This window comes from Heterocephalus glaber, unplaced genomic scaffold (genome assembly GCF_053883595.1).
Source record: "Heterocephalus glaber isolate CG9 unplaced genomic scaffold, H.glaber_assembly_v1.0 deba00001662, whole genome shotgun sequence".
In the NCBI taxonomy this organism is placed as follows: Eukaryota; Metazoa; Chordata; class Mammalia; order Rodentia; family Bathyergidae; genus Heterocephalus; species Heterocephalus glaber.
The window spans coordinates 16,654,327-16,675,926 of record NW_028258403.1 but is presented as its reverse complement, the minus strand read 5'-3'; the positions used below and the strand labels follow the sequence as shown (position 1 = coordinate 16,675,926).

General features: G+C 39.3%; 1 protein-coding gene across 4 annotated transcripts in view; it reads right to left on the bottom strand.

The window, feature by feature from the left end:
- The window catches only part of Brms1l (BRMS1 like transcriptional repressor), a 34,642-nt gene extending 30,873 nt beyond the window's left edge, over nt 1-3,769 (bottom strand). For 3 of the 4 annotated variants that reach the window (XM_087197121.1, XM_004867552.4, XM_004867551.4), the window contains exon 1: nt 3,475-3,769. In XM_087197121.1, coding sequence (XP_087053247.1) covers nt 3,475-3,616 — 142 coding nt within the window. In that variant the 5' untranslated portion in view covers nt 3,617-3,769. Of the gene's footprint in view, nt 1-1,104; nt 1,167-3,474 lie in introns of all 4 variants that reach the window. The other variant, XM_021246637.2, reaches the window with a different exon arrangement.
- Between the last annotated feature and the right edge of the window lie 17,831 nt (nt 3,770-21,600).

The window sequence follows — 21,600 nt, the reverse complement described above, 5'->3', positions numbered from 1 at the left end:
TAACTTTATGTTTCAACTATATCTGAATTTAATTCAAATAGGAAACAAAACTAATATGAAGTTGGATGTGTAAGGTCTATACTAAGCTTTAAGAGAAGTAAACAAGCAGGCACAGTAGCACACATATGGAATCCTAACACCTGAAAGGCTAAGGCAAGAGGATCACAAGTTAGCGTCCCACCTGAGCAACTTAGCAAGACCCCGTCTCAAAATAAAAAATAAAATTTAAAAAGGGGCTGTGGAGGGGTCAGGAATGTAGCTCAGCGTCTGCCTGGCAAGTGTGAGGCCCTGAGTTCAATTCCCAGTACCTCCCCCGCAAAAAAAGGGCTGGGGATGTAGCTCAGCGCAAAGGCCCTGGGTTTAATCCCTAGTACCACAAAAGGGAATCAGAGACAGTTATCCAAAATAATTTCCACTGAAGAACTAGCCTAAAATATAGATAAAAGTTACAACTACAGTACTACAGTGCTCTCTAGACCTTCTTATATTTATTCATTCTTAAATCATATCATAGGACTGACTATGACTACATAGCTTATGACTAAGCTATGACTACAAAGTAATTAACCCACCTTTGGTCTGTTTTGCACCAATTCACTGGAACTTAGCACCAAAACACTGGAACTTAGCACCAAAACTGATTGTGTCCTTAAAAGTTAATATTGCTCAAAAATACTTTTGGCATTCTTAGTTCAGAATTTCTACATGGCTGAGTTGCTAGTCACATAAAAAAGAAATTCATCTCATTATGTTTACCACAAGGAATCTTGGACTGCCACGTACACTGTCACTGTTCCCTCTTCCCAGTCAGTGAGAAAAAGGTAAAGGAGGAGACAAACAAACTTTTAAGGAAAGTAACTTTTAAATTACCGGGTCTGTCCTACATTCCACATCTTCTATTTTTACATCACATATATGAAACACACCAAAATAGCAGAAGCACAAATTGATCTGCATCTTGATGTTCATCAAAATAAAAGCCAAACTAAAGAAAAGATAATGTTTAGTAAGTGTATGATTCTTTTTAATTCTCTAAAACAGATTTAAAATACTTAATAGTTTAGTATGTGGTTATTTAAAACTTGGTCCCTTGAGATGACTCACTTCCCATGTTCTCTGTACAGTCCATGTTTCTCTGTAGCCTTAGGATCTGTTCAGTACCGTGGCTTGAGAAGAATAAAACTGTTAGTTTAACATGAAAAATATATGGTAAAAATAGAGATGATTTTACAAAACCGTGAAATATATTTAAGAAATTTCTTCTTTATAATTTCTTTTTTTGGTGTTCTGAGACAGGGTCTCACTATGTAGTTCAGGCTGGCCTTTGACTCATTATATAGCCCAGGCTGGCCTTGAACTCATAGCAATCCTCGTATTACAGCCTCCCAAGTGCTGGGATTACAGGAATGTGCCACTACACCCAACTTTAAATAATTTCTATGCATTTAAAAAGATCTGACTAGTAGTTCAAATTATTATTATAATTTTAACTAAGTATGTCTCTCATCATTTTCTAGGATGAGATAGAAAATAATTAAAAATCACAATATACAATATAAAATCAGAGTGAGAGGATTTTAACAAACAGATGACATTTTGTAAGATCCCAGCTCCCATTTAAAAAGTTAAGAATGGGCTGGGCATGGTGGCACACTCCTGTTATCCAGCACTTGGGAGGCTGAGGCAGAAGGATCACCTCAAATTCAAGGCCACCCAGAGCTATATAGTGAGTTCAAGGCCAGCCTAAACTATACAGTGAGACCGTCTCAAAAAAAAAAAACATCACGAATGGGCTAGAGATGTAGTCCAATGGAAGTGTCTGCCAAGCATGCACAAGGCCCTGGGTTCACTCCCCTGCACAACACTTGGACATAAAAATACTTTATAGTTCTAGGAAATGTATTTGCATACAGTGTAAGTGTTCTTCTTTGTCTATATAATCCACTTTTGAAATCTCACCTACTTCCATGGCTAGGCAGATAATCTCAGAATTACTTTCCCATCTCAAGCAGTTCCCAATGCTTTACTGTGATCTCAGTTTGGGCATTCTTAACTATACCCCCATCGGCTCAAAAGCAACAGGCCTAAAATACTTTCTTCCATCTTCATCTCAGATGTTTTACTTTTTCTATGTCTCCACCATTCCCCTGTGTCTCAGCTCTTCTCTTACTTTCACTCCTAAACTTGCATTTATCATTCTGGTTTTGTGCTTTCTTTGAAACCTTTCACATCCATACTTTCCTTTTTCTACTCCTGGCTCAAGTCCTTCTCCCAACCAAACTGGTTTTCTCATTCTTCTGACTAAACTCTGCCCTTTGCACCTTTTCTTACATTCCTTGTCCTCTAGGAGAGCCCATTACCACTCCAGTCCAAATTCTTTCTACTTAGTCTTCAAGATAACTAAGGTCATTCTATCTTCCTTGCTGACCACCCAACTCGAAATACTTCCTTTGCTTCTGACTTCCTACAGTCTTATAGTTGAGCATTCATTTGGCAATTTCATCAACTGTTGGCTTATGACAGCTCTTTGAGACCAGATCAGAACTATTTATTTATACCTCATCCTGAACAGTGCCCAGTGCTGCACAAAGAAGTCACTCAGAAGTATTTCTTTTTGGATGGCTGATTTATTGATTGAAATTACACCTTTGTATGGAGATTGCTCTGAAAGGGAAACCTGAAAAGGCAGGAGGTGATAGCAGACTGTCATTAACCTGTCATCAATGCTTCCCTAATGTGGCCAAAATCAAGTCAAAACAAAGAAATCAACCCCATCCTTATAGAAGAGAAAGAATCCAGGTATTCACAAGTTCCATTCTTTTTTTTTTCAAGTTTGTGATGTTGATCTGCCCTAACCACCCACCCCACCTCGAAAACTCTGAAAACAGCCCAAAGGTTGAAAGCATTAGGTTAGATGATTTAGCCCCTCCCTCTCCATCCGGAAAACCTCAGGGAGATGACACCAGAACAACTCCCAAGATAGCAAAGAGCACAGAGGCGATAAAGTGCTGGTGACAGACAGGCTGTTCATTCGTTCCACCTCGGCCGGGGACAGATACAAATCTATCCTCTGTCGGACAACCCACCCACGCAAAAAACTGGTTGCAAAGCAGAAAATAAGGAAGGAGGTTGGTGGACTGCGGATATTTCCCGGTCTTCCAGGCAAGCTGCCGGGCGTTCCTCGCCTGGGTCGGCGGCCCCCAGGCACTGCCAGGCGGTCCCAAGGGTGGGTCCCACTGCGAGCTGGGCGCCTCCGCGCCCCGAGCCGACGAGCCCAGAACCACAGCCCCCAGCCCAAGCCCCGGACCGGCCAGGGACGGGTCCGAGGGCCGCCGCAAGCCCGCAGCAAGTCTCCGCCCCCTCCGCGACTCCCCGCCCCGCGCCCCACAGGACGCAGCTGCCCGGCGTGGAGTGAGCGGCCTGTCGCGCGCCCCGCGCGGGGACTCCGGAGCCCGACCCCGCCGGTGCGCGCACCTGAGCTATCGCCATCCTCCGACACCGACGAGCTCTCTGTGTCCTCGTCCTCGGAGCTGCTCCCTTCGTTTTCGGCGTAGTCCACCTCCATCTCATCGTGATGGTTCGTCTCCTTCTTATCCCCGCGGGAATGGACCGGCATTTTCCACCCGCGCCGTCGCTTCCCAGTCCCGGCGCCCAGCTCGGCCACCGCCGCTTCAATGAAGGGCGCGCCGAACGCCTCGACCCACCCGGCGGCCGAGGTAGCTCCGGTCCCGCTCGGCACCTCCCCGCCCCCGGCCCGGGCCTCACAACCTAACCCGCAGGCTCTGCGCCGGGGGTTCTGCCATTGGCAGAGGCTAGGGGCGGGACTTGCTCTGCTGGGCTACGATTGGCTTCCCATAGTGACGGTGCAGCTCCTGGTGTATTTCGGGAGTTGTAGTCCTTAGTGCTCAGCTCTGTAGGGGCTGAGGGCTTACATGGTTCAGCAGTCCGTGAGCCCTACTTCCCTCTGGACTTCAAGTCCCACAAGGCACAAAAGCTAACACATTTGATCGCAGTTTATAAACTAAACAGAAACAGATTGTGCGAATTTGGTCTGTATGTATTTTTTTCCCGCCATAAGATTGTCTGACCTCCCTAGCTGTTCAAGATATTTCTGTAAGATGGCAAAAGGTCTTTTACCAAAAAGGGTCTTTGCCTGCTCTTTGAGGCTGTGAGAACTGGAGAATCATCTCTTCTGCCTTGGTACTTTTATTATCACTAATAAACTATTTTATGGGATAGTAACTGTAGAAAAATAACTTGTACTATGCTACACAAAAAAAATCTTTAAATAGGTATCGAAACTTTTACAATCAAAAATATAGACGGAGAGACATTTTATTTTCGCATGTTTAATCTAGTTTTGTGGTTTGGTTTTGTTACCAAATGCAGCGAGAAGATACCACCAGGCTCCTACTGAGTAAAATCCAAATAAGAGACTTTATTATGTGATGTCAACCTATTTCTTCCCTTCTGACTATATTTTCCAAAACTCATCTCTTTACAGTTGCTAAGCACATATGCTGTTTCCCATTTCAATGTCTGCACATTCTACTCGTTCTGGAAACCCATTCCTCTCCCTTTCATTTTCTCGACATCATCATTATCAACATGTCCACCATTTAGGATACACCATCAAGTTCCTCCTGTTCTTTGTACTTGATGACTTTGTACTTGTTTCTATCACAGTGTATTGTGAATTGTCTAGCAAATGCTTGCCACTCATTGGATTGAGTTCCTAGAGAGTACTGATTTAGTCTTAGATGGAAATTCAAAGGCAAGCAGCAGACAGGTGGCCGAGGTTAAGATGGAAACCTCCTGTGAGTAGTATGGACTAAAGGGAGCAGGTACATTGTTACTACCAGCTAGTTGTTTCTATCTGAGAATTCTAGCCAAAGGGTGTCAGAACTTCTGATTTTCAAGAGAAACTGGACATTTACATCTCTTATATGTATTATCCAGATTTGTAAATATTTTCTCAAGTGGGATTTTGTTTTCTTTCTTCAACTCCAGACCAAATAAGAACAGCTGTGGGTAAAATCCCTGGCTTCCATTAATCCTTGTATCAGCAGCTAGCAGAGTGTGTGCTACATACAATAGTAATACAGTGGACCCTTGACTTACAAACTTGTTTGCTTCCCAAGGGCTGGTTGTAACTCAAGTTGGTTGTAAATCAGTACAGCTGAGATCTGGATGTTTACCTGGGTACACGCTATAGTAACAAGAGGCAGATGAGTCTTCCATTAACCTAATTAACCCAAGTTGTTTGTATGTCAAGCCAGTCGTAACTTGAGGGTCTACTGTACTTGCTTAGATTTCTGGCACTTTTTATGTGCCAAGCGTTGTTACGCATGTTAAGTAATTCATTCAATTCTCTTAACAACCCCAGAAGGGTTATTATGTTTTTAATTTTTAAATGAGGAAACAGGTACAGAGCAGCTAGATTACTTGGCCAAGGTCAAGTAATGGATCGAAGATTTGAACTTGGGTAGTCTGGCATTAGAGCCTGCATGCAGCCACTGGCACACAGTGTGCCTCTAGTGGGTGCTTTCTGTCTCTGCTCTTCAAACTAAAACAAACTGGAGAGGAGGAGGCACTGGTTCAAGCCTTGATTTTCCTACTAACCAGCTGATTAAATTTGGCAAAACATATAAGCTCTGGACAGTTCTAAATTGAGAAGTTTGCATTATGTTATCTTTAAATTCTCCTCCAGCTCTAAAATTCTTGTCATTGTTAAATTTGTGTTTAAGGCAGACAAAAGTACTGAGATTATCTGGAAGTGGTGGTATGTGCCTGTAGTCCCAACATTCAGAGGCCAAGGAAGGAAGGATCACTTGAGACCAGGAGTTCAAGCCCAGCCTGGGCAACATGGCATGACCCTACCTCAAAATAATAATAATGAGGGTCAGAGATTTAGCTCATTTCTACCACCCGCCTTGCAAGTGCAAGGTCCCGAGTTTGATCCCTGGTACCAAAAAATAATAATAATAATAATGATAGGAGTAAGGCAACTACAAGTTATATGGTTGTATTTGGACTAAGAGCAGTGTTCTCTCCTAACCCCAAACAGATTTTGGAAAAGATGTGTAGGGAATGTAAGAGGAACCATAAGGGGAAAGATTAATGAGTCTAGGAAAGAGTATCATGTATACAGAAAATAAAAAATAGTATAAAGAAAACCAAGTTAGGTGTCGTAGCACATACCTGTAATCCCAGAACTCTGGGAGGCTGAGACAGGAGGATCACAAGTTTGAGCCCAGCCTGGACCATTTAGCAACTTAGTAAGACCCTGTCTCAAAATAAAAATAGAAGTAGCTCACTGTGAAGGACCCAGGTTCAATCCCCTGTAACAAACACACACAAAACCAGGAAAGCAGAATAAAATTTCAAGACACTTAAAGAGGTAGTAATGATCCCTTACACTCATGTAGCACTATTTATACATCTATTGATAGCCTCTGGAACTCATGTTCAGTCATCAGCAAACTCTCCTGTATCTTTGTCCTCTTCTCTGAACCATCCTGTTAACTTTCTTGTTCTAGGGCCAGGAATTTAGCTCAGTGGTTCCAGTGCCTGCCTCAAAAGCACAAGGTCCCGAGTTTGATCCCAGTTACCGAAAAAAGCAAAGAAATACTTTCTTGTTCTAAAGGAAATATAGCCCTTCCTTAGAACCCTGCTCCTTCGTACCCTACCTCCCGCTGAGCCTTGTCATGGAGTGACTTGTCATGGAGCCTTGTCCTCCTTGTTGTTTCCACTTCTCCACACCCTCCCTGAAACCCCTGGCTTGTACCTCTACTGTTGCTGTCACCTATATATCTCCAGGGTAACTTCCGTCTTAGTTACTTTTGTTGCTGAGACAAAATACCCAACACCCAAAGTTAAAGGAGGAAAGGTTCATTTAGTTCACAGTTTGTAGAGGTTTCAGTCCATAGTTGGCTGGCTCCAAGGCAGAGCGGCATGGCAGGGGGCATAGCAGAAGAGAAACAGTTCATGGCAAGCAGAAGGAAGCAAAGCAGCCAAGTATCAAAGAAGTAGCAAGTGACAACAGCAACTTTTTTCTGTCCCTTATATTCTATCCACTCATACCTAGAGTGGGGCACTCTTAATCCTAGCACTGTGAGTCAATCCCAGCATCACATCCTTAATCCCAGCCTCACACACTGTAGATCCATCCACCTCCAAAAAGCCCCACCTATGACCACATGAGGCTTTGGGTGGGGGCATCTAGATACAAGCCATGACAACACTCCCCCTCTTTTTTTGAAGATTTTAGCTCCTGAATCAGCATCATTCTTATATCCTTTTCATAATTCTCAGCCATGGTAGTATTTATGAAGTTGATCCTGTACCATTCCATTTCCTATTGGATTTACTCTGGCACAAAGTAGATATAAACTAATTGTGGCGTTTTCCTTCTAGTGCCCCCTTTGTGTCTTTTAAGGGGTATGGGTTTTTTCTAATATGCCTTATTGAATATTTTAATATTCTGTAATAATGTAAACACCTAGAAAGTTAAAATATATGACAGAGTACCAGGCATGGTGGCACACACCTGTAATCCCAACACTCAGGAGGCTGAGGCAGGAGTATCGCCAGGAGTTTGAGGCCAGCTTGGGTTACATAGTGAGCTCAGGGCAAGCCTGCACTACAAAGCAAGACCCTATCTCAAATATATATATATGACAGAGTGCGTTTCTCTGCACTTTGTCAAAACAGCATTTTTACCACATTTGTTTCAGATCCCCTTCAATCCCAACCATTATACAGACTCTGGTGCTTTTGCTTATCATACAAGTGTACATTCTATTTTTGTATATGTGTGTATCCATAAATAATATGTAGTATTGTTTAGCATGCCTTAAAGTGCTTTTCTGTGGTACTGGAGATTAAACCCAGGGCCTTTGCACAGAACTACATCCATAGCCCTTTTTTATTTTTCATTTTGAGACAGGGTCTCACTAAGTTGTCCAGGCTGGCCTCAGACTTATGATCAAGCTACCTCAGCTTCCCGAGCTGCTCACACTACAGGGATGCACCACTGCACCTGGCTTAAAGTACTGATATTTTAAAATGATCTCAAATACTATGAATTATGCTACAATTTAATGTTTTTCTAACAGGCATTTTTTGAGATTTATCCTTTGTGATAGAAGTAGCTCTAATTCAATTATTTTTTACCTGCTCTAATATATTTCATTGGTTAAATGTATTTCAATGAATACTATTACAAATTCACTATTTGTCTGTTAATGGACATTTATGTTGCTTCTAATTTTTTCACTATTAAAAACAATTGCCTCAAAGGACATGGTAGCACATGCCTGTAGTCCCAGCACTTGGGAGCTTGAACCAGGATACCAAGTTGGAGACCATCCTGGGCTACTTAGTGAATTCAAGGCTGGCTGGGACTACATACGGAGACCCTGTCTCATAAAACCAAATATACAGGGCTGGGAATTTACCTCAGTGGCACTGCACCTGCCTTGCAAGCAAGCGTAAGGTCCTGAATTCTATCCCCAGTACCAGGAAAAAAAAAGAAAACAAAATATACAAAGTTGCCTCAATGAACATTGTTCATCTATAAGGAAATATGTGTGAAAATTTCTGTGGATCAGCAATCTCCAAAATGGGGCATATCTATGTATCTAGGGAATACATTCAAAGGGGCAGGATATTAAAGAAAATATTAAAACTTTTATTTGTAATGTTTTCAATTTCATCTATGTTTTGAATAAATTAGATATAGAAAACAACTATTATATTTTTCAAATTCTGACTTACCCTCATAATCCTCTTTAACTTGTTTTTAATCCGCAGGTGCTGCCTTTGAAGGGAAGCAAACAATTCCAAGCTTCACCACATGGTGGGGCTGAGACTCCAACTACACAGGTCCACAAACGTCACTACTGACTGACTGACCCAGGCCAGATGCTGGTAGCTGAAAAGCAACAGCAGAAGTCCTGAAGCTGCCACTAATCACTAGTATTCAAATCAGAGTAGGCATTTTCATCATTCAAACTAAAGGGACTTTAGGGACCTTGACTGACAACTAAATGAGACCCAATTTTTGGTTTTTTGTTTTGTTTTGTTTTGGTACCGGGGATTCAACTTGGGACCTTGTGCTTTCGAGGCAGGTGGCAGAACCACTGAGCTAATTCCCCAGCCCGAGACCCAATTTTTTTTTTTTTTTTTTTTTTTTTTTTGGTACCAGGGATTGAACTCCAGTCCTTGTGCTTGTGCAGCAGGCAGCAAAACCACTGAGCTAAATCCCCGGCCCTCTGAGACCCAATTTTTAATTATGCCAGCTATATGAGACTGATTTTCAGTGCTTAAGAATAAAATAACGTAATGGGGCTTGAAATAGCCTGTTCATTGGTGCAGGAGCTATACTTATATTAATTCTCTACTTGTATAAATTAGTTCTTGGATCAGCTACTGTAAATTTGACAATAGTTCTGTTATATTCATAATATTGTTATTATCTCATGGCTCAAATTATGTCTTTTCTGTAATTGATATCTCATTTTTCTAAGTTGGGAAATTTTTCTTTACTCTTGACTTTTCTCAGGGGTAAATACCTTATGTGCTATTTTAAAAATCTGTATCATTCTTGGGCTGGGGATGTAGCTGAGTGGCACCGAGCCTGCCACACAAGGTCCTGAGTTCTATCCCTGGTACCAAAAAAAAAAATCTGTTTCATTCTTCTTCAAATAATTTTTCTGTATAGTTGGTAGAATGGACAACTTTTGTTTTGGCTTCCTGGTGCTCATTCCTTTTTAAGGTCTTAGCTGCCTGACTTTCCTTTCAAGAACTTTCCTTGCTCCACTGAGCCCAGGGGGCCCAAGTGACTAATCACAATATTACATTCTCCTGGTTCAGGTATGGACGTGTTATCTGATGTAGGCCATGATGAGCATTGTTAGAACTTTTTATTGGAACTATCAGGAAGGAATTCTCTTCTTTTTGAAATTAAAAATCCTTTTAGGCCTATGAGCCTAGGGTTACTAGGGCCATTGCTTGTCCCAAGTCTGACTGCAGAGGGATGAGGTGGAGGTAATACAGAAGAAGGACAAAGCTGAAACAAAAATTCCCACTGACATTATCTAGGCATCCAGGTGCATGTGTATTCAGTGTTAATCCTTAGACTCTCAGTTATGTGAACCAATACGTTCCTCTTTTTTACTGATTTTTTTTTTCCCCTGCAGTACTGGGGAACCAACTCAGGGCCTCACACATACTAGCCAAATGCTCTGCCCCTAAACTACATCTTCAGTCTTTGAAGCTACATTCACTGGTTGGTTGTCACTTGCAGCTGAAGGAGTCCTGATTAATACAAGTAGCTCAGTTTTCTTTAAAATATGCATGTTTTGGGGCCAGAGATTTAGCTCAGTGGTTTCACCGCCTGCTGCGCAAGCGCCAAGACCCGAGTTCGATCCCTAGTACCAAAAAAAAAAAAAAAAAAAAAAATGCATGTTTTTAGCCAGGCGTGATGGCACATGCCTGTAATCCTAGCACTTGAGAGGCTGAGGCAAGAGGATTGCTGGGAATTCAAGGCCAGCCTGGACTCCATAGCAAGACTCTGTCTCAAAATAAAACAAAAAGAAATTAAGGAAAGGAAAGAAGAAAGAAAGAAAGAGCGAGAGAAAGAGAAAGAAAAAGAAGAAAGAAAGAAAGAAAAAGAAAGAAAGAGAAAGAAAGAAAGGCAAGCAAACATGTTTTTGAATGGAAACAATAAAATATTTAAGGTCTCCTAGAATAATTTCTTACCTATTCTTTTTTTAAAAAATCCCCTCTCATATTAATGTATTAACTCTTTATTGAAGAAATATTATATGTTATATGCTAATTTCAAGAGATTAATTGGTGAACCAAATAGCCTATAGCTCTATGGAGCATAGAGAAATAAAGTTGTAAACAGTGAGCCATCGGGAATGCTTTCTGATGCTATTACAAGAGTACGTATTTATTACTAAGGATAAAATCCAAGATTCCTGTGAAAATTAGGACTTTGAAAAGCCACAGTAAGCAGAACTTTCCAATACTTAAAAAGGATTTTCTGATGTTTGTGAAATTTAACATTTGAAAGACCTGGATAACTCAGTGCACAATTATTTTCCAAATAATGAGTATATAGTGTTACAGAGTTATGAATGGGTAAGTGATATATTCAAAGTACAGGATTTTAATGGAGAGAATAAATTAAGTTTGCTGGTGTGTTTTCATATTCCATATGGCAACTAACCTTTAAAAAATTGCCACTTGTTGACTTTTAGTGTGATGTTCACAACTATATGAAAAGATATTAAAATATTCCTTTTCTAATTCTATGTATATATGAAACCAGGCTTTTTTCATATACTTCACCCAAAGGAAGAGATTACATTACAATTTCTTTTTTCCGTATAGTACTAGGGACTGAACCTAAGGCCTTACACATGCTAAGCTACCACTGAGCTATACCCTAGTCCAATATTGTATCATAGAATCCAGCTATCGTCTACCAGGCCAACATCGAAGAAATTTTGGGGAAAAAGTAGAACAATAAAACTTTCTCACTAAATATTTTTGTTTAGAAAAAATTTTTAAATTATTTCATGCTTTTCATAAGTACATTTTTCCAAAAAATGCCTAAGTGTCATCATGGAATAGCTTTATAATTGTTATTTTCAAATGAATTAAAATAGTTTCGGGCTACAATGTAGCTCAGTGATAAGAGTATGTGCTTGGCATCCTCAAGGCTCTGGGTTCAATACTCAGCGCCAAAAAACTAAAATTAAAAAGTTTAAAAATTTCTCAGGTTTAATTTTTAATGGGCTTTATTTTTTAGAACAGTTTTACATTTTTAAGTCAAAATTAAAACCAAGTATGGTGGTGTGCACTTGTAATCCCAGCATTCAAGAGCCTGGGATAGAAGAATCATGAGTTCAAGGCCAGCCTGTGCTACATAGGGAGACCTTACCTCAAAAAAACAAAAGAAAAAAGAAAAGGAAGAAAAATGAGCCAATGGCACAGAACATTTTCATGTCCCTTATACCCAGTTTCCCTTACATATAAATGGTATATTACAATTAATGAATGGTGACAGATTATTATATAAAATCCATCAAATTCAGTTTTTACTAATTTTTACTAATTTTTCCCTTCCAAGATTCCTTCCTAATTCTTTCTGTGTTATATTTAATTATCATTTCTCCTTAGGCTTCTCTTAATCATGACAGTTTCTGACTTTCTGTGGTTTCAATCACTGTGACACTTTTGAGGAACACTGGTCATTTGGAATTTGTCTTCATAATTGTATGTGGTGGTACTGGAGATTGAACCCAAGGCCTTCTTAGCTACATGCCCCGCTCACCTCTCCCTCCCACCCCCTTTTTCAGCAGGTTCTCACTAAGTTGCTAAATTGCCTAGACTGGACTTGAAATGTCAATCCACCTGCCTCAGCCTCCTCAGGTGCTGGAATTACAGGTGTGTGCTACCATGCTAGGTATTTATTTTATATTTTGAGTTATAACCTAATACTCGAATTTGTTCACATTGTTTCAGCTTTGTCCTTTAAGAGCTCTTTTAGTTGTCCATACTCCTATCACTTTGTGCTTTTGTGTTTGTTTTTATTAGTTCCTTTTTTTAAAAAAAAAAAAAAGCAATTTTTAACTGATATGTAAAAACACAATAATTGTACATATTAATGTGGTAACATGTTTCAATACATGTATTCTTTGTGTAATATTTTTTATTTCCTTATTTTTAGGGACTAAAAAATGTTCTTGGCCCATCTTGTATATTTCCTATCCCAGTCCTAGAATCAGGTATTTCAAAGAGCTGAGGCTTCTTTTATTGGAAAATGGTATTAAAAATGAGATCTAGAGTTGGCCTCATACCTATAGTCACAGCACTCTGGGAGGCTTGGGCAGGAGGATCATAAGCTGAAACCCAGCCTGGGTGACTTAGCAACTTAGTGATACCTTGTCTCAAAATTTTAAAAAAGGATTAGAATCTGGTTCAGTGTAGAGGGCCTGGTTCAATCCCCAGTATAGCAAAGGAGGAAAGAAAAAAACCCCACAAGACAGAGGTGCCAGGTATGCTTCCTGTTACCAGGGTATCACTGTTTCTAAGCCTCTCAGCAAACAGAACAAGGAAATGCATGCATTTACTGACCATCTATATACATGTCTCTATAAATATTTCTATATGTAGTCATCCATATCTATCTATATTAAGCCAAATGTTAGTTCCTGTCAATATGGTGTCTCTAATTCGAATATATTACATGAATCATTCCACTTTCCTCCCTTGCCTTATATATGTTACTGTAAACTTCCACTGCCACAATGAGAAACTTGCCTCTCACCATGTACTATCCATTTATTCAATTATTTAATTCCAGTATATGTATGTAGTAGATAGAATTAGACTTGTTAACCCACAGGCTAATGGGAAACATCTTTATTGATAGAGTGCTGTGCATAGGTACAGCTTCTTTTGCCTTTAGTCTTAGAGATGCCACTCATTGCAAAATGAGTACCTTTCCCCCACCTTCTTCAGTGAGGTTACTTCATATATTGTAATACAGACAGATTATTTTGTCACAGTCTATATTCCAACTTGGGATCCTCAAATCTCATAATTTGCTTACTTACTTACTATTTTTTTTGCAATACTGGAAATTAAACCCCCATAGCCTCATCCATGCTACACTCTCTACTTCTGAGTTACATCCTTAGGCTGTTAATTATTTGTTTTAATTTCCATACATTAAGGTCCACTCTATGTGCTATAAAGTTCTATGATTTATGAGTACTGACAAATGTGTAGGACCATAAATCCACAATTACAATAGTTTCAGAACTGTTTCAGTCACTTTCTTGTCACTGACAAAATACCTGACACTGACAACTTCAAGAAGAGAGGTCAATTTTACCGCATGGTTTCAGTCCATTGCTAACCAAATCCAAGGCAAAAATGGCATAGTAGAGGGGCATAACCAAGGAAAACTGCTCTCATCATGACAGTCAGGAAACAGAATGGAGGATCCAGGAAGGGAGGTATACTTTTTGTTATGGTTTGTATCTAGATGTCCCCTCAAAGCCTCATGGGGTCATGGGTAGGGAATTTTGAATGTGTTTGGATTAGGGTGTGTGAATGTGGATTAAGGATGTGATCCTGGAATTAAGGGTATGGATAATGCAAGCCCCACCCTGGGCATGGGTGGAACCAATCAGTAGGCTTGAAGTCTGGAAGGACTATAAAGGGACAGAAAGAAGGCAGGCCTGCTGGTGCTGCTCACTGCTTTGGCTGCTTGCTATGTTCCTGCCTGTCACACCATGGAATGGTTCTTCTCTGCAATGCCCTTCTGCCATGCCACCCTACTTTAGAATCAGATGACAATGGAATGAAACCTCTACAAACTATGAGCTGAAATAAACCTTTCTTTAATTTTGGGTGTCAGGTGTTTTTCTTAGCAACAAGAAAAGTAACTAAGAAACTCTTCTAGGCTATGCCCAGATATAGATATAGATACAGATACAGATATAGATATAATCAGTCTTGTAATATGTTGTATCTCCCAGTCTGTGGCTTGTCTTGTAATTTTCTTAACAATATGTTTCACAGACTACAAATTTTATTTTATTTTATGAGACAGGATTTCACTATATAGCCAAGGCTGGCCTACAACCCATGGCAATCTTCCTTCCTTGGACTCCTGAGTGCTCAGATTAGAGGTGAAAAATTTTAATAAAGTCCAACTTGTTAACTTTCTCTTTCATGGATTATGCTTTCAGTGTTGTATTTAAAAATTTAATAGAGACTGGGGATTTAGCTTAGTGGTGTGGCCGCCTGCTTCGCAAGTGCAAGGTCCTGAGTTTGATCCCCGTTACCAAAAAAAACTTAACTAACCAAAGGTCACCTAGATTTTTTTTCTTTTTTTCTGCCACTTTTATAGTTTTGCAGTTTACCTATAGGTATACTCCATTATGAGTTAATTTTTATAAAAGTTGTATAGTCTCTGTCTAGGTTCATATTTTTGTATGTGCATATAAAAATGGATGCAGGTGTTCAAGCACCATTTGTTGAAAAGAGTACTATTTCTCCATTGAATTGTCTTTTAGTCTTTGTCAAAGCTTGGTTGACTATATTTGGGTATATCTATTCTGCTCTATTGATTGCTGTGTCTGTTCTTTCACCAATACTATACTATCTGGTTACTGTAGTTGTATAGTAAGTATTGAAATCAGGTTGAATGAGTACTCCAACTTTGTTCTTTTTTGGAATTGTGTTGACTATTCTGCATTTTCTGACTTTCCATATAAATCTGGCAATAAGTGTGTCCATATCTACAAAATAGCTTGCTGGGATTTTGATTGGTATTATATTGAATGTACATATCAAATTAGAAAGAATTAACATCTTAAAATTCAGTGCTCTTTTCATTTATATCTTGATTTCTTTTGTCAGAATTTTATAGTTTCTTCAGATTTTAGTAAGGCAATTAATAAGCAAAGGGACCTCTTGGAGTTCCGCAATAATATTGATCCTAAGATTAAAATTTTTGAGAAGTTCGGGTCTTTATCTTCACCACTCCTTTTGGGTCTTAACTTTCCAATTGCTAAATTTGAATCCTTGCCACCTGTGTTTCATATGATATCCGGTAAGCAGTATGCAACTACTCTTACCACTGCAACACTGTTGGAATTTTAGACTTCTCATATGCAAGTAATAAAACTAAAACAGATACCACAGCTAAAGTTATAGAAATAAATATACAAACTTTTATAATAAAATACAACCAATTAAGAATTATGACTGCACATAATGACTTCCCTCCAGAGTACACTATAGAAAAAGAAAAAAAATAGGGGCCGGGGATTTAGCTCAGTGGTTCTGCCACCTACCCCGAAAGCACAAGGACCCAAGTTCATCCCCAGTACCAAAAAAACAAAAAAACAAAAAAAACAAGGCACTTTACACTGGAGAAACTTAATCAACAATGCTTTAGCTGAATGTCAAGGTCAACATCAACAGTGATATCATGTTGGTGGTATATACCACTGGTATGACATAATACAAATGGCACTTTTCCTCTGTAGTCTTCTTCCCCAAAACCCGTAAACTTATTGTAATCATAAGAAAAAAACATCAAACAAATTTCAATAGAGGGGAATCCTTCAATATGCCTGAACAGAACTTTTCAAAGTCATCAAGGTCATCAGAACCAAGGAAAGTATGAGAAACTTCCATAGCCAAAAGGAACCTAGAGAGATATGACTACCAAATGTAGCAGGATCCTAGAAAAGTTTCTGCAACAAAAAGAAGATTATTATATGTAAAAGTAAGGAAACCTGAATAAACCATATGGTTCAATTCATAAGAATGTTCATTAATCTCAACAAAAATAGCTTACTAATATATCATGTTAATAATGTTTGGGAGGGGATGGGGATTTAGCTCAGTGGTTCTGCCGCCTGGCTCAAAAGCTCAAAGACCAGAGTTGGATCCCCGGTACCGAAAAAAAAAAAATAATGTTTGGGAGTTGAGTACATGGGGATTCTCCATACTATTGACTCAATTTTTCTGTAAATTCAAATGGTAGTAAAAATAATTCTGTTAATTTTTTACAGTCTCATTTGACTATACCTGACTTTATAAAAATAGTATTGTAACGTTCACATTTGAGAGATTAATAATGCATATTTTTGGGAGGATCATGATTTTTTAGACATAAATTTAAATACTAGTTCTCATAAGCAATATTTCAAAAATAATTTGGGGTGTTCTTTTCATAGTAAATGTGTCTCTAGTGAGGAGAGCTCTTCCTCCTTCATTACCTTCTTTCCTTTTTTTTGGTACTGGAGATTGAACCCAGAGCCTTTGCACTGAGCTACATTCCCAGCCCATTTTATTTTTTATTTTGAGATGGGATGTCACTATGTTCCCCATGTGGGAGTTGTACTTGGCACCCTCCTGTCTCGGTCACCCAAAAAAAGTGCTACAATCATATGTATGTGCCACCCCACCCAGCGAAGGGAGGGCTTACACTTTCAAAGAATTTTAGTATGTATTTAAGTCAATGAGGAGAGAAAATCAGGCAGTGGGCTGGACATTCCATATCTAAATTATATGATGCTAGTTTGTTTTGCAATGGTGTTCCCATTTTTCTTCCTCAGTATGCCAGCCATATAATTATTACAGTATACCTCCATGAAGTCAGGGTTCAGAGTTCCCGGCTTCAGTTGATTGTGGAGTTTTCCTTAGAACCTAACTAATAATTGTTCCCAGAAAACCGCAATTTCGTGGAAACCGCAAATACCCTTGCAATTGTTTTTTGGGGGGAAGTTCGCAAGTAGCCAATCCGAGAGCGTTATTCAGTTCTCCTTGCTGCTGATTGGCTGCTGCCCTGTAACCCATCTCTTGGGTTGCTGCACCTCGTGTAGCTATCTCCAGTGTTCTTGGTTTTGTTCTTCTTAAAGCCCTAACATCCCTAAGATGCCACCAAAACACCCTGCACCTTCTAAGTCTTTATTAATACAGTATTCTATTAAATTAAATTACATAACTATGGGAGACATAGCATATTTAGGGCTGAAACTATAAAAATAGGCATTTATAGGCATTTTTCTGACCACATCTGAAATTCGTGACTTTTCACGATTCATGGGTGCTCTAGGAACGTAACACTGAATTTTGGGGGGCCACTGTATTACATTTTTATTTTTTTAAATGATTTCACTCATTCACCAAACACTTGAGTGTATGTGAAAGCAAGAGAGGTAAACTCAAATTTATTCTCTCACTTAATAAAGATTCATTGTGATTATTTTGTAGAGAGCATGTCTTAGTCACTTTTCTCCCAGGTGAGCCTCAGTACCTGACACCAGCAGCTTAAAGGAGATGTTTACTTTAGTTCACAATTTTAGTTTGGCTGGCTCCGAGGGAGAAACAGGGTGGCAGAAGGGCCTGGCAGAGAAAAAGGTGCTCAACCCATGGCAGTGAGGAACCAGAGAGAAGGGAGGAGGTGGAAACAAGAACACACACTTCCAGTCACTTCCTCAGGGACCAGACCCTTCCAACTAGGCCCCACCTCTGAACATTAGAATTTAGGGGACCTTTTAGATCTAAAGTGTAACAGAATACTTTGCAGGCTGGAATACAGCTTTAAAGAAAACCTTTATGGTCTATGTCCTCAGGGAGTTTACATCCTAGTGGGAATACAAATCTCTAAACAATTACACAAATTACTATTCTGTAAAGGAAAAGAAATGTTATTAGATATTAACCACAATAGAAGGAACTTTCAGCACTTTTTCTCACCTAATTATCACAATCCTTGACATACTTTAATATCAGGAAAATGAGGCAGAGAGAGATTAAACCATGCCAAGGACCCCAGAGCAAGTAAATACTGAAACAAAATGTCTAATTTAGACATAATTTTAAAACTTATGGTTGAAAACACTATACTGCTGCCTGAATTTCACAAACCTGGGAAGGACAAATTTTATCTTGATTTTTCTAATAAGAAAACTGATGATGAGGGAAACCAGAACTAAAATCTCTTGAATAAATACACTCTTTTCCCACTATATCAGAATGTTCTCAAAACAAGCTCTGTAACTTGGATTATACAAACCATACATGTAGGAACTGAATACATTTTTGTAACCTTTTAAAACTATAGAATTGTTTTTTAGAGCACGGCATGATGGCACATGCCTCTAATCTCAGCATTTAGGAGGCTAAAGCAGGAGAATCACCACAAGTTTGAGGCCAGCCTGGGCTACATAGTGAATTCAAGGCCAGCCTGAAGTACATAGCGAGATCCTGTCTCAAAAAACAAACAATAACAACAAAAACTTATAGAGTTGTTTTGAAACAAGGTTTCACTCAGCACAGTACTGTATTTTAACACAATTTTAGCAAATGTCTTGTTTCTCTTCATTTTGTTATTTTTCTATACTAATTAAATATTTCATTGCATTTTGAACAAGACTACAGTATCGCTATTGGTGACAGTATAGGAGGAAATAGTTGTTCTGCAAACAAGGAGGCTTACTCTTAACCAGATTAATTTATGAACAGAGTTTCCAAGAGCAATTTCAATTTCTATCATTCTGAATTTCACTGATATTTTTCAAGTACTGCAGATTCTTCAGATGTCTTCATTAATGTAATAAGATATCCTAAGTTTTTCCTTGCAGTGGAAAAACTAATGACACATCCATATTTTTCCAAGTGCACTTTTTTTTGCGGGGGGGGTACCGGGGATCGAACTCGGGTCCTTGCGCTTGCGCAACAGGCAGGGAAACCACTGAGCTAAATCCCCGGCCCTAACACATCCATATTTTTACTTTATGTTCATGTGTCAATTTTTTTGTTTATTGAGGTTTATTGGTTGTTTTGTTTTGTTTTGGGTACTGGGGATCCCACTAGGGATCTTGTGCTTGCAAGGCAGGCGGCAGAAACACTGAGCTAAATCCCTGGCCCTGTTTATTTGTTTTTTGAGAGAGGTCGTCACTATGCAGCCCAGGCTGGCCTCAAACTTGTGATGATCCTCCTGCTTCAGCCTCCTGAGTGCTGAGACTACAGGCATGCACCACCATGCACAGTTTACATATCCATGTTTATGTTGGGTACAGATAAGGAAGAGGATTTAAAAATAGAAGTAAGGAGAAAAGTAAGGCTATTTTATGTAAAACAAAACAAAAATCAGCCAGGTATGGTGGCTCCCAATACTGTGGGAGGCTGAGAAGGAGGATCACAAATTTGAGTCCAACCTGGACAACTTAGCAACTTTAGTGAGACCCTGTCCCAAATTAAAAACTAAAATTAAAAAATCCTATGTATCTCTGCTTAAAAGTATTTGTTGTCAAGTTGTTTGTACAAAACAAAACAGGGATATGTGCTATAGCCAAGAGAAAGAAAATGCATTAGCCAGGCATGATGATGCATGCCTGAAATCCCAGCACTGGGAGGCTGAGGCAGGAAGATCAGAAGCTGGAGCCCTGCCTGCACAACTTCATGAACCCTCCCCATCTCAAAATAAATAATAAAAAAGGGCTGGGGATGTCCCCAGTACTGCCCCACCCAAAGAAAACACATAAATATTGTATGAAATACTCTCAGTAATAGATTTAGGAGAAAAGGCACCACCAAACTGTAGCTTCAGCTTTATTATTCTGCTGGTCTCTGATGACCATGCATGTTTTCATGGATTAATCAAGGAAATGTTTAATAAAGATTACTTCCCTTTTCTTGTCATTGTCTCTTACTCTCTGTACTTTATTCTTGTCTCAGTCATATATAACATTCTATTTTAAGACAATAGCAGCAATTTAACCTCCACAGTTGAAATAGATTAACATAAAAAGAAAGTTTTCAACTTCAAAGCCTAAGGAGAACACAGAACACATTTCCCTATGAATGAAAACCTGGACAGTAAAAGATTTACTTTCCCTATATTCTGGTTTGCCTGTGTTATGCATGTTTCTCCTTTTTCTTGCCCTTATTTTCCCCTCCTCTGGTGTTCCCTAAAGTAGGTAACTTAATGGATGAACTGAAAAAATGGCAATTATATTGTATTTGCATAAATTCAGTAAGTAATTACTGAATGCCTAGTGTTCACTCATTCTTTCCATAAATATATATTGAGTTACTGGATCTGGAAGAGGGGGAGGGAGGGAGGGAGGCTGAAGAGTGGGCTTGAAATCTTGGATTGTGGAATACTGAAACATACAAAACCCTAACCTGTCTTTTTTTTTTTTTTTTTTTGGTACCGGGGATCCAACTCAGGTCCTTGCACTTGCTCAGCAGGTGGCAAAACCACTGAGCTAAATCCCCGGCCCCTTTTTAAAAATTTTTTTTTTTTTTTTGGTTCTGGAGATCGAACTCTGGTCCTTGCGCTTGTACAGCAGGTGGTGAAACCACTGATCTAAATCTCCAGCCCCTAAAACCCTAATCTGTCTTTAAGAGAGATTACAGTCACATATAAGAGACCTGAAGGTGCCTATAATCCCAGCACTCAGAAGGCTGAAGCAGGAGGATCGCTGGGAGTTCGAGGCTAGCTTGGGATACACAGTGAGTTCAAGGCTAGTCCAAATTACATAGTGAGACTTGTCTCAAAAACAGAGAGAGAGAGAGAAGAATGAAAGAACGACTGCACAAAGTTTCATGGTAGAGGACCTCATAGAGGACTGAAATATTGTTTTCAAATAATATTTTTTCTTTTAACATCCTTATTTCTATTCAATTTAGTATAATATCTTTAAAATGTGAAAACCAGGACTTTTTCTACTGCAAGTGATTAAAATCCAACTCAGACTGCTTAAGCAAAATTTACTGGTTTGTGAAATTAAAATGATCATAGTACTTCAAGCCAAGTTGGTCTAAATCCCCAAATCATATTATCAAAACTCTATCCTCCCCATTCTCCTTCATGATGACTTACCCAGCAGATTCTTTTCACACGGTTTCCAATAGTTCCAGCCAGACCTTCATCCTATTTACACTCAGTCCATCAGAAAGAGAACTCCTTTTTCCCAATCCTTTAGGAGAGTTACATTGGGCTGATCTAGTCATGTGCCCATCCCTAATACTTCAGCTTTTTACAGT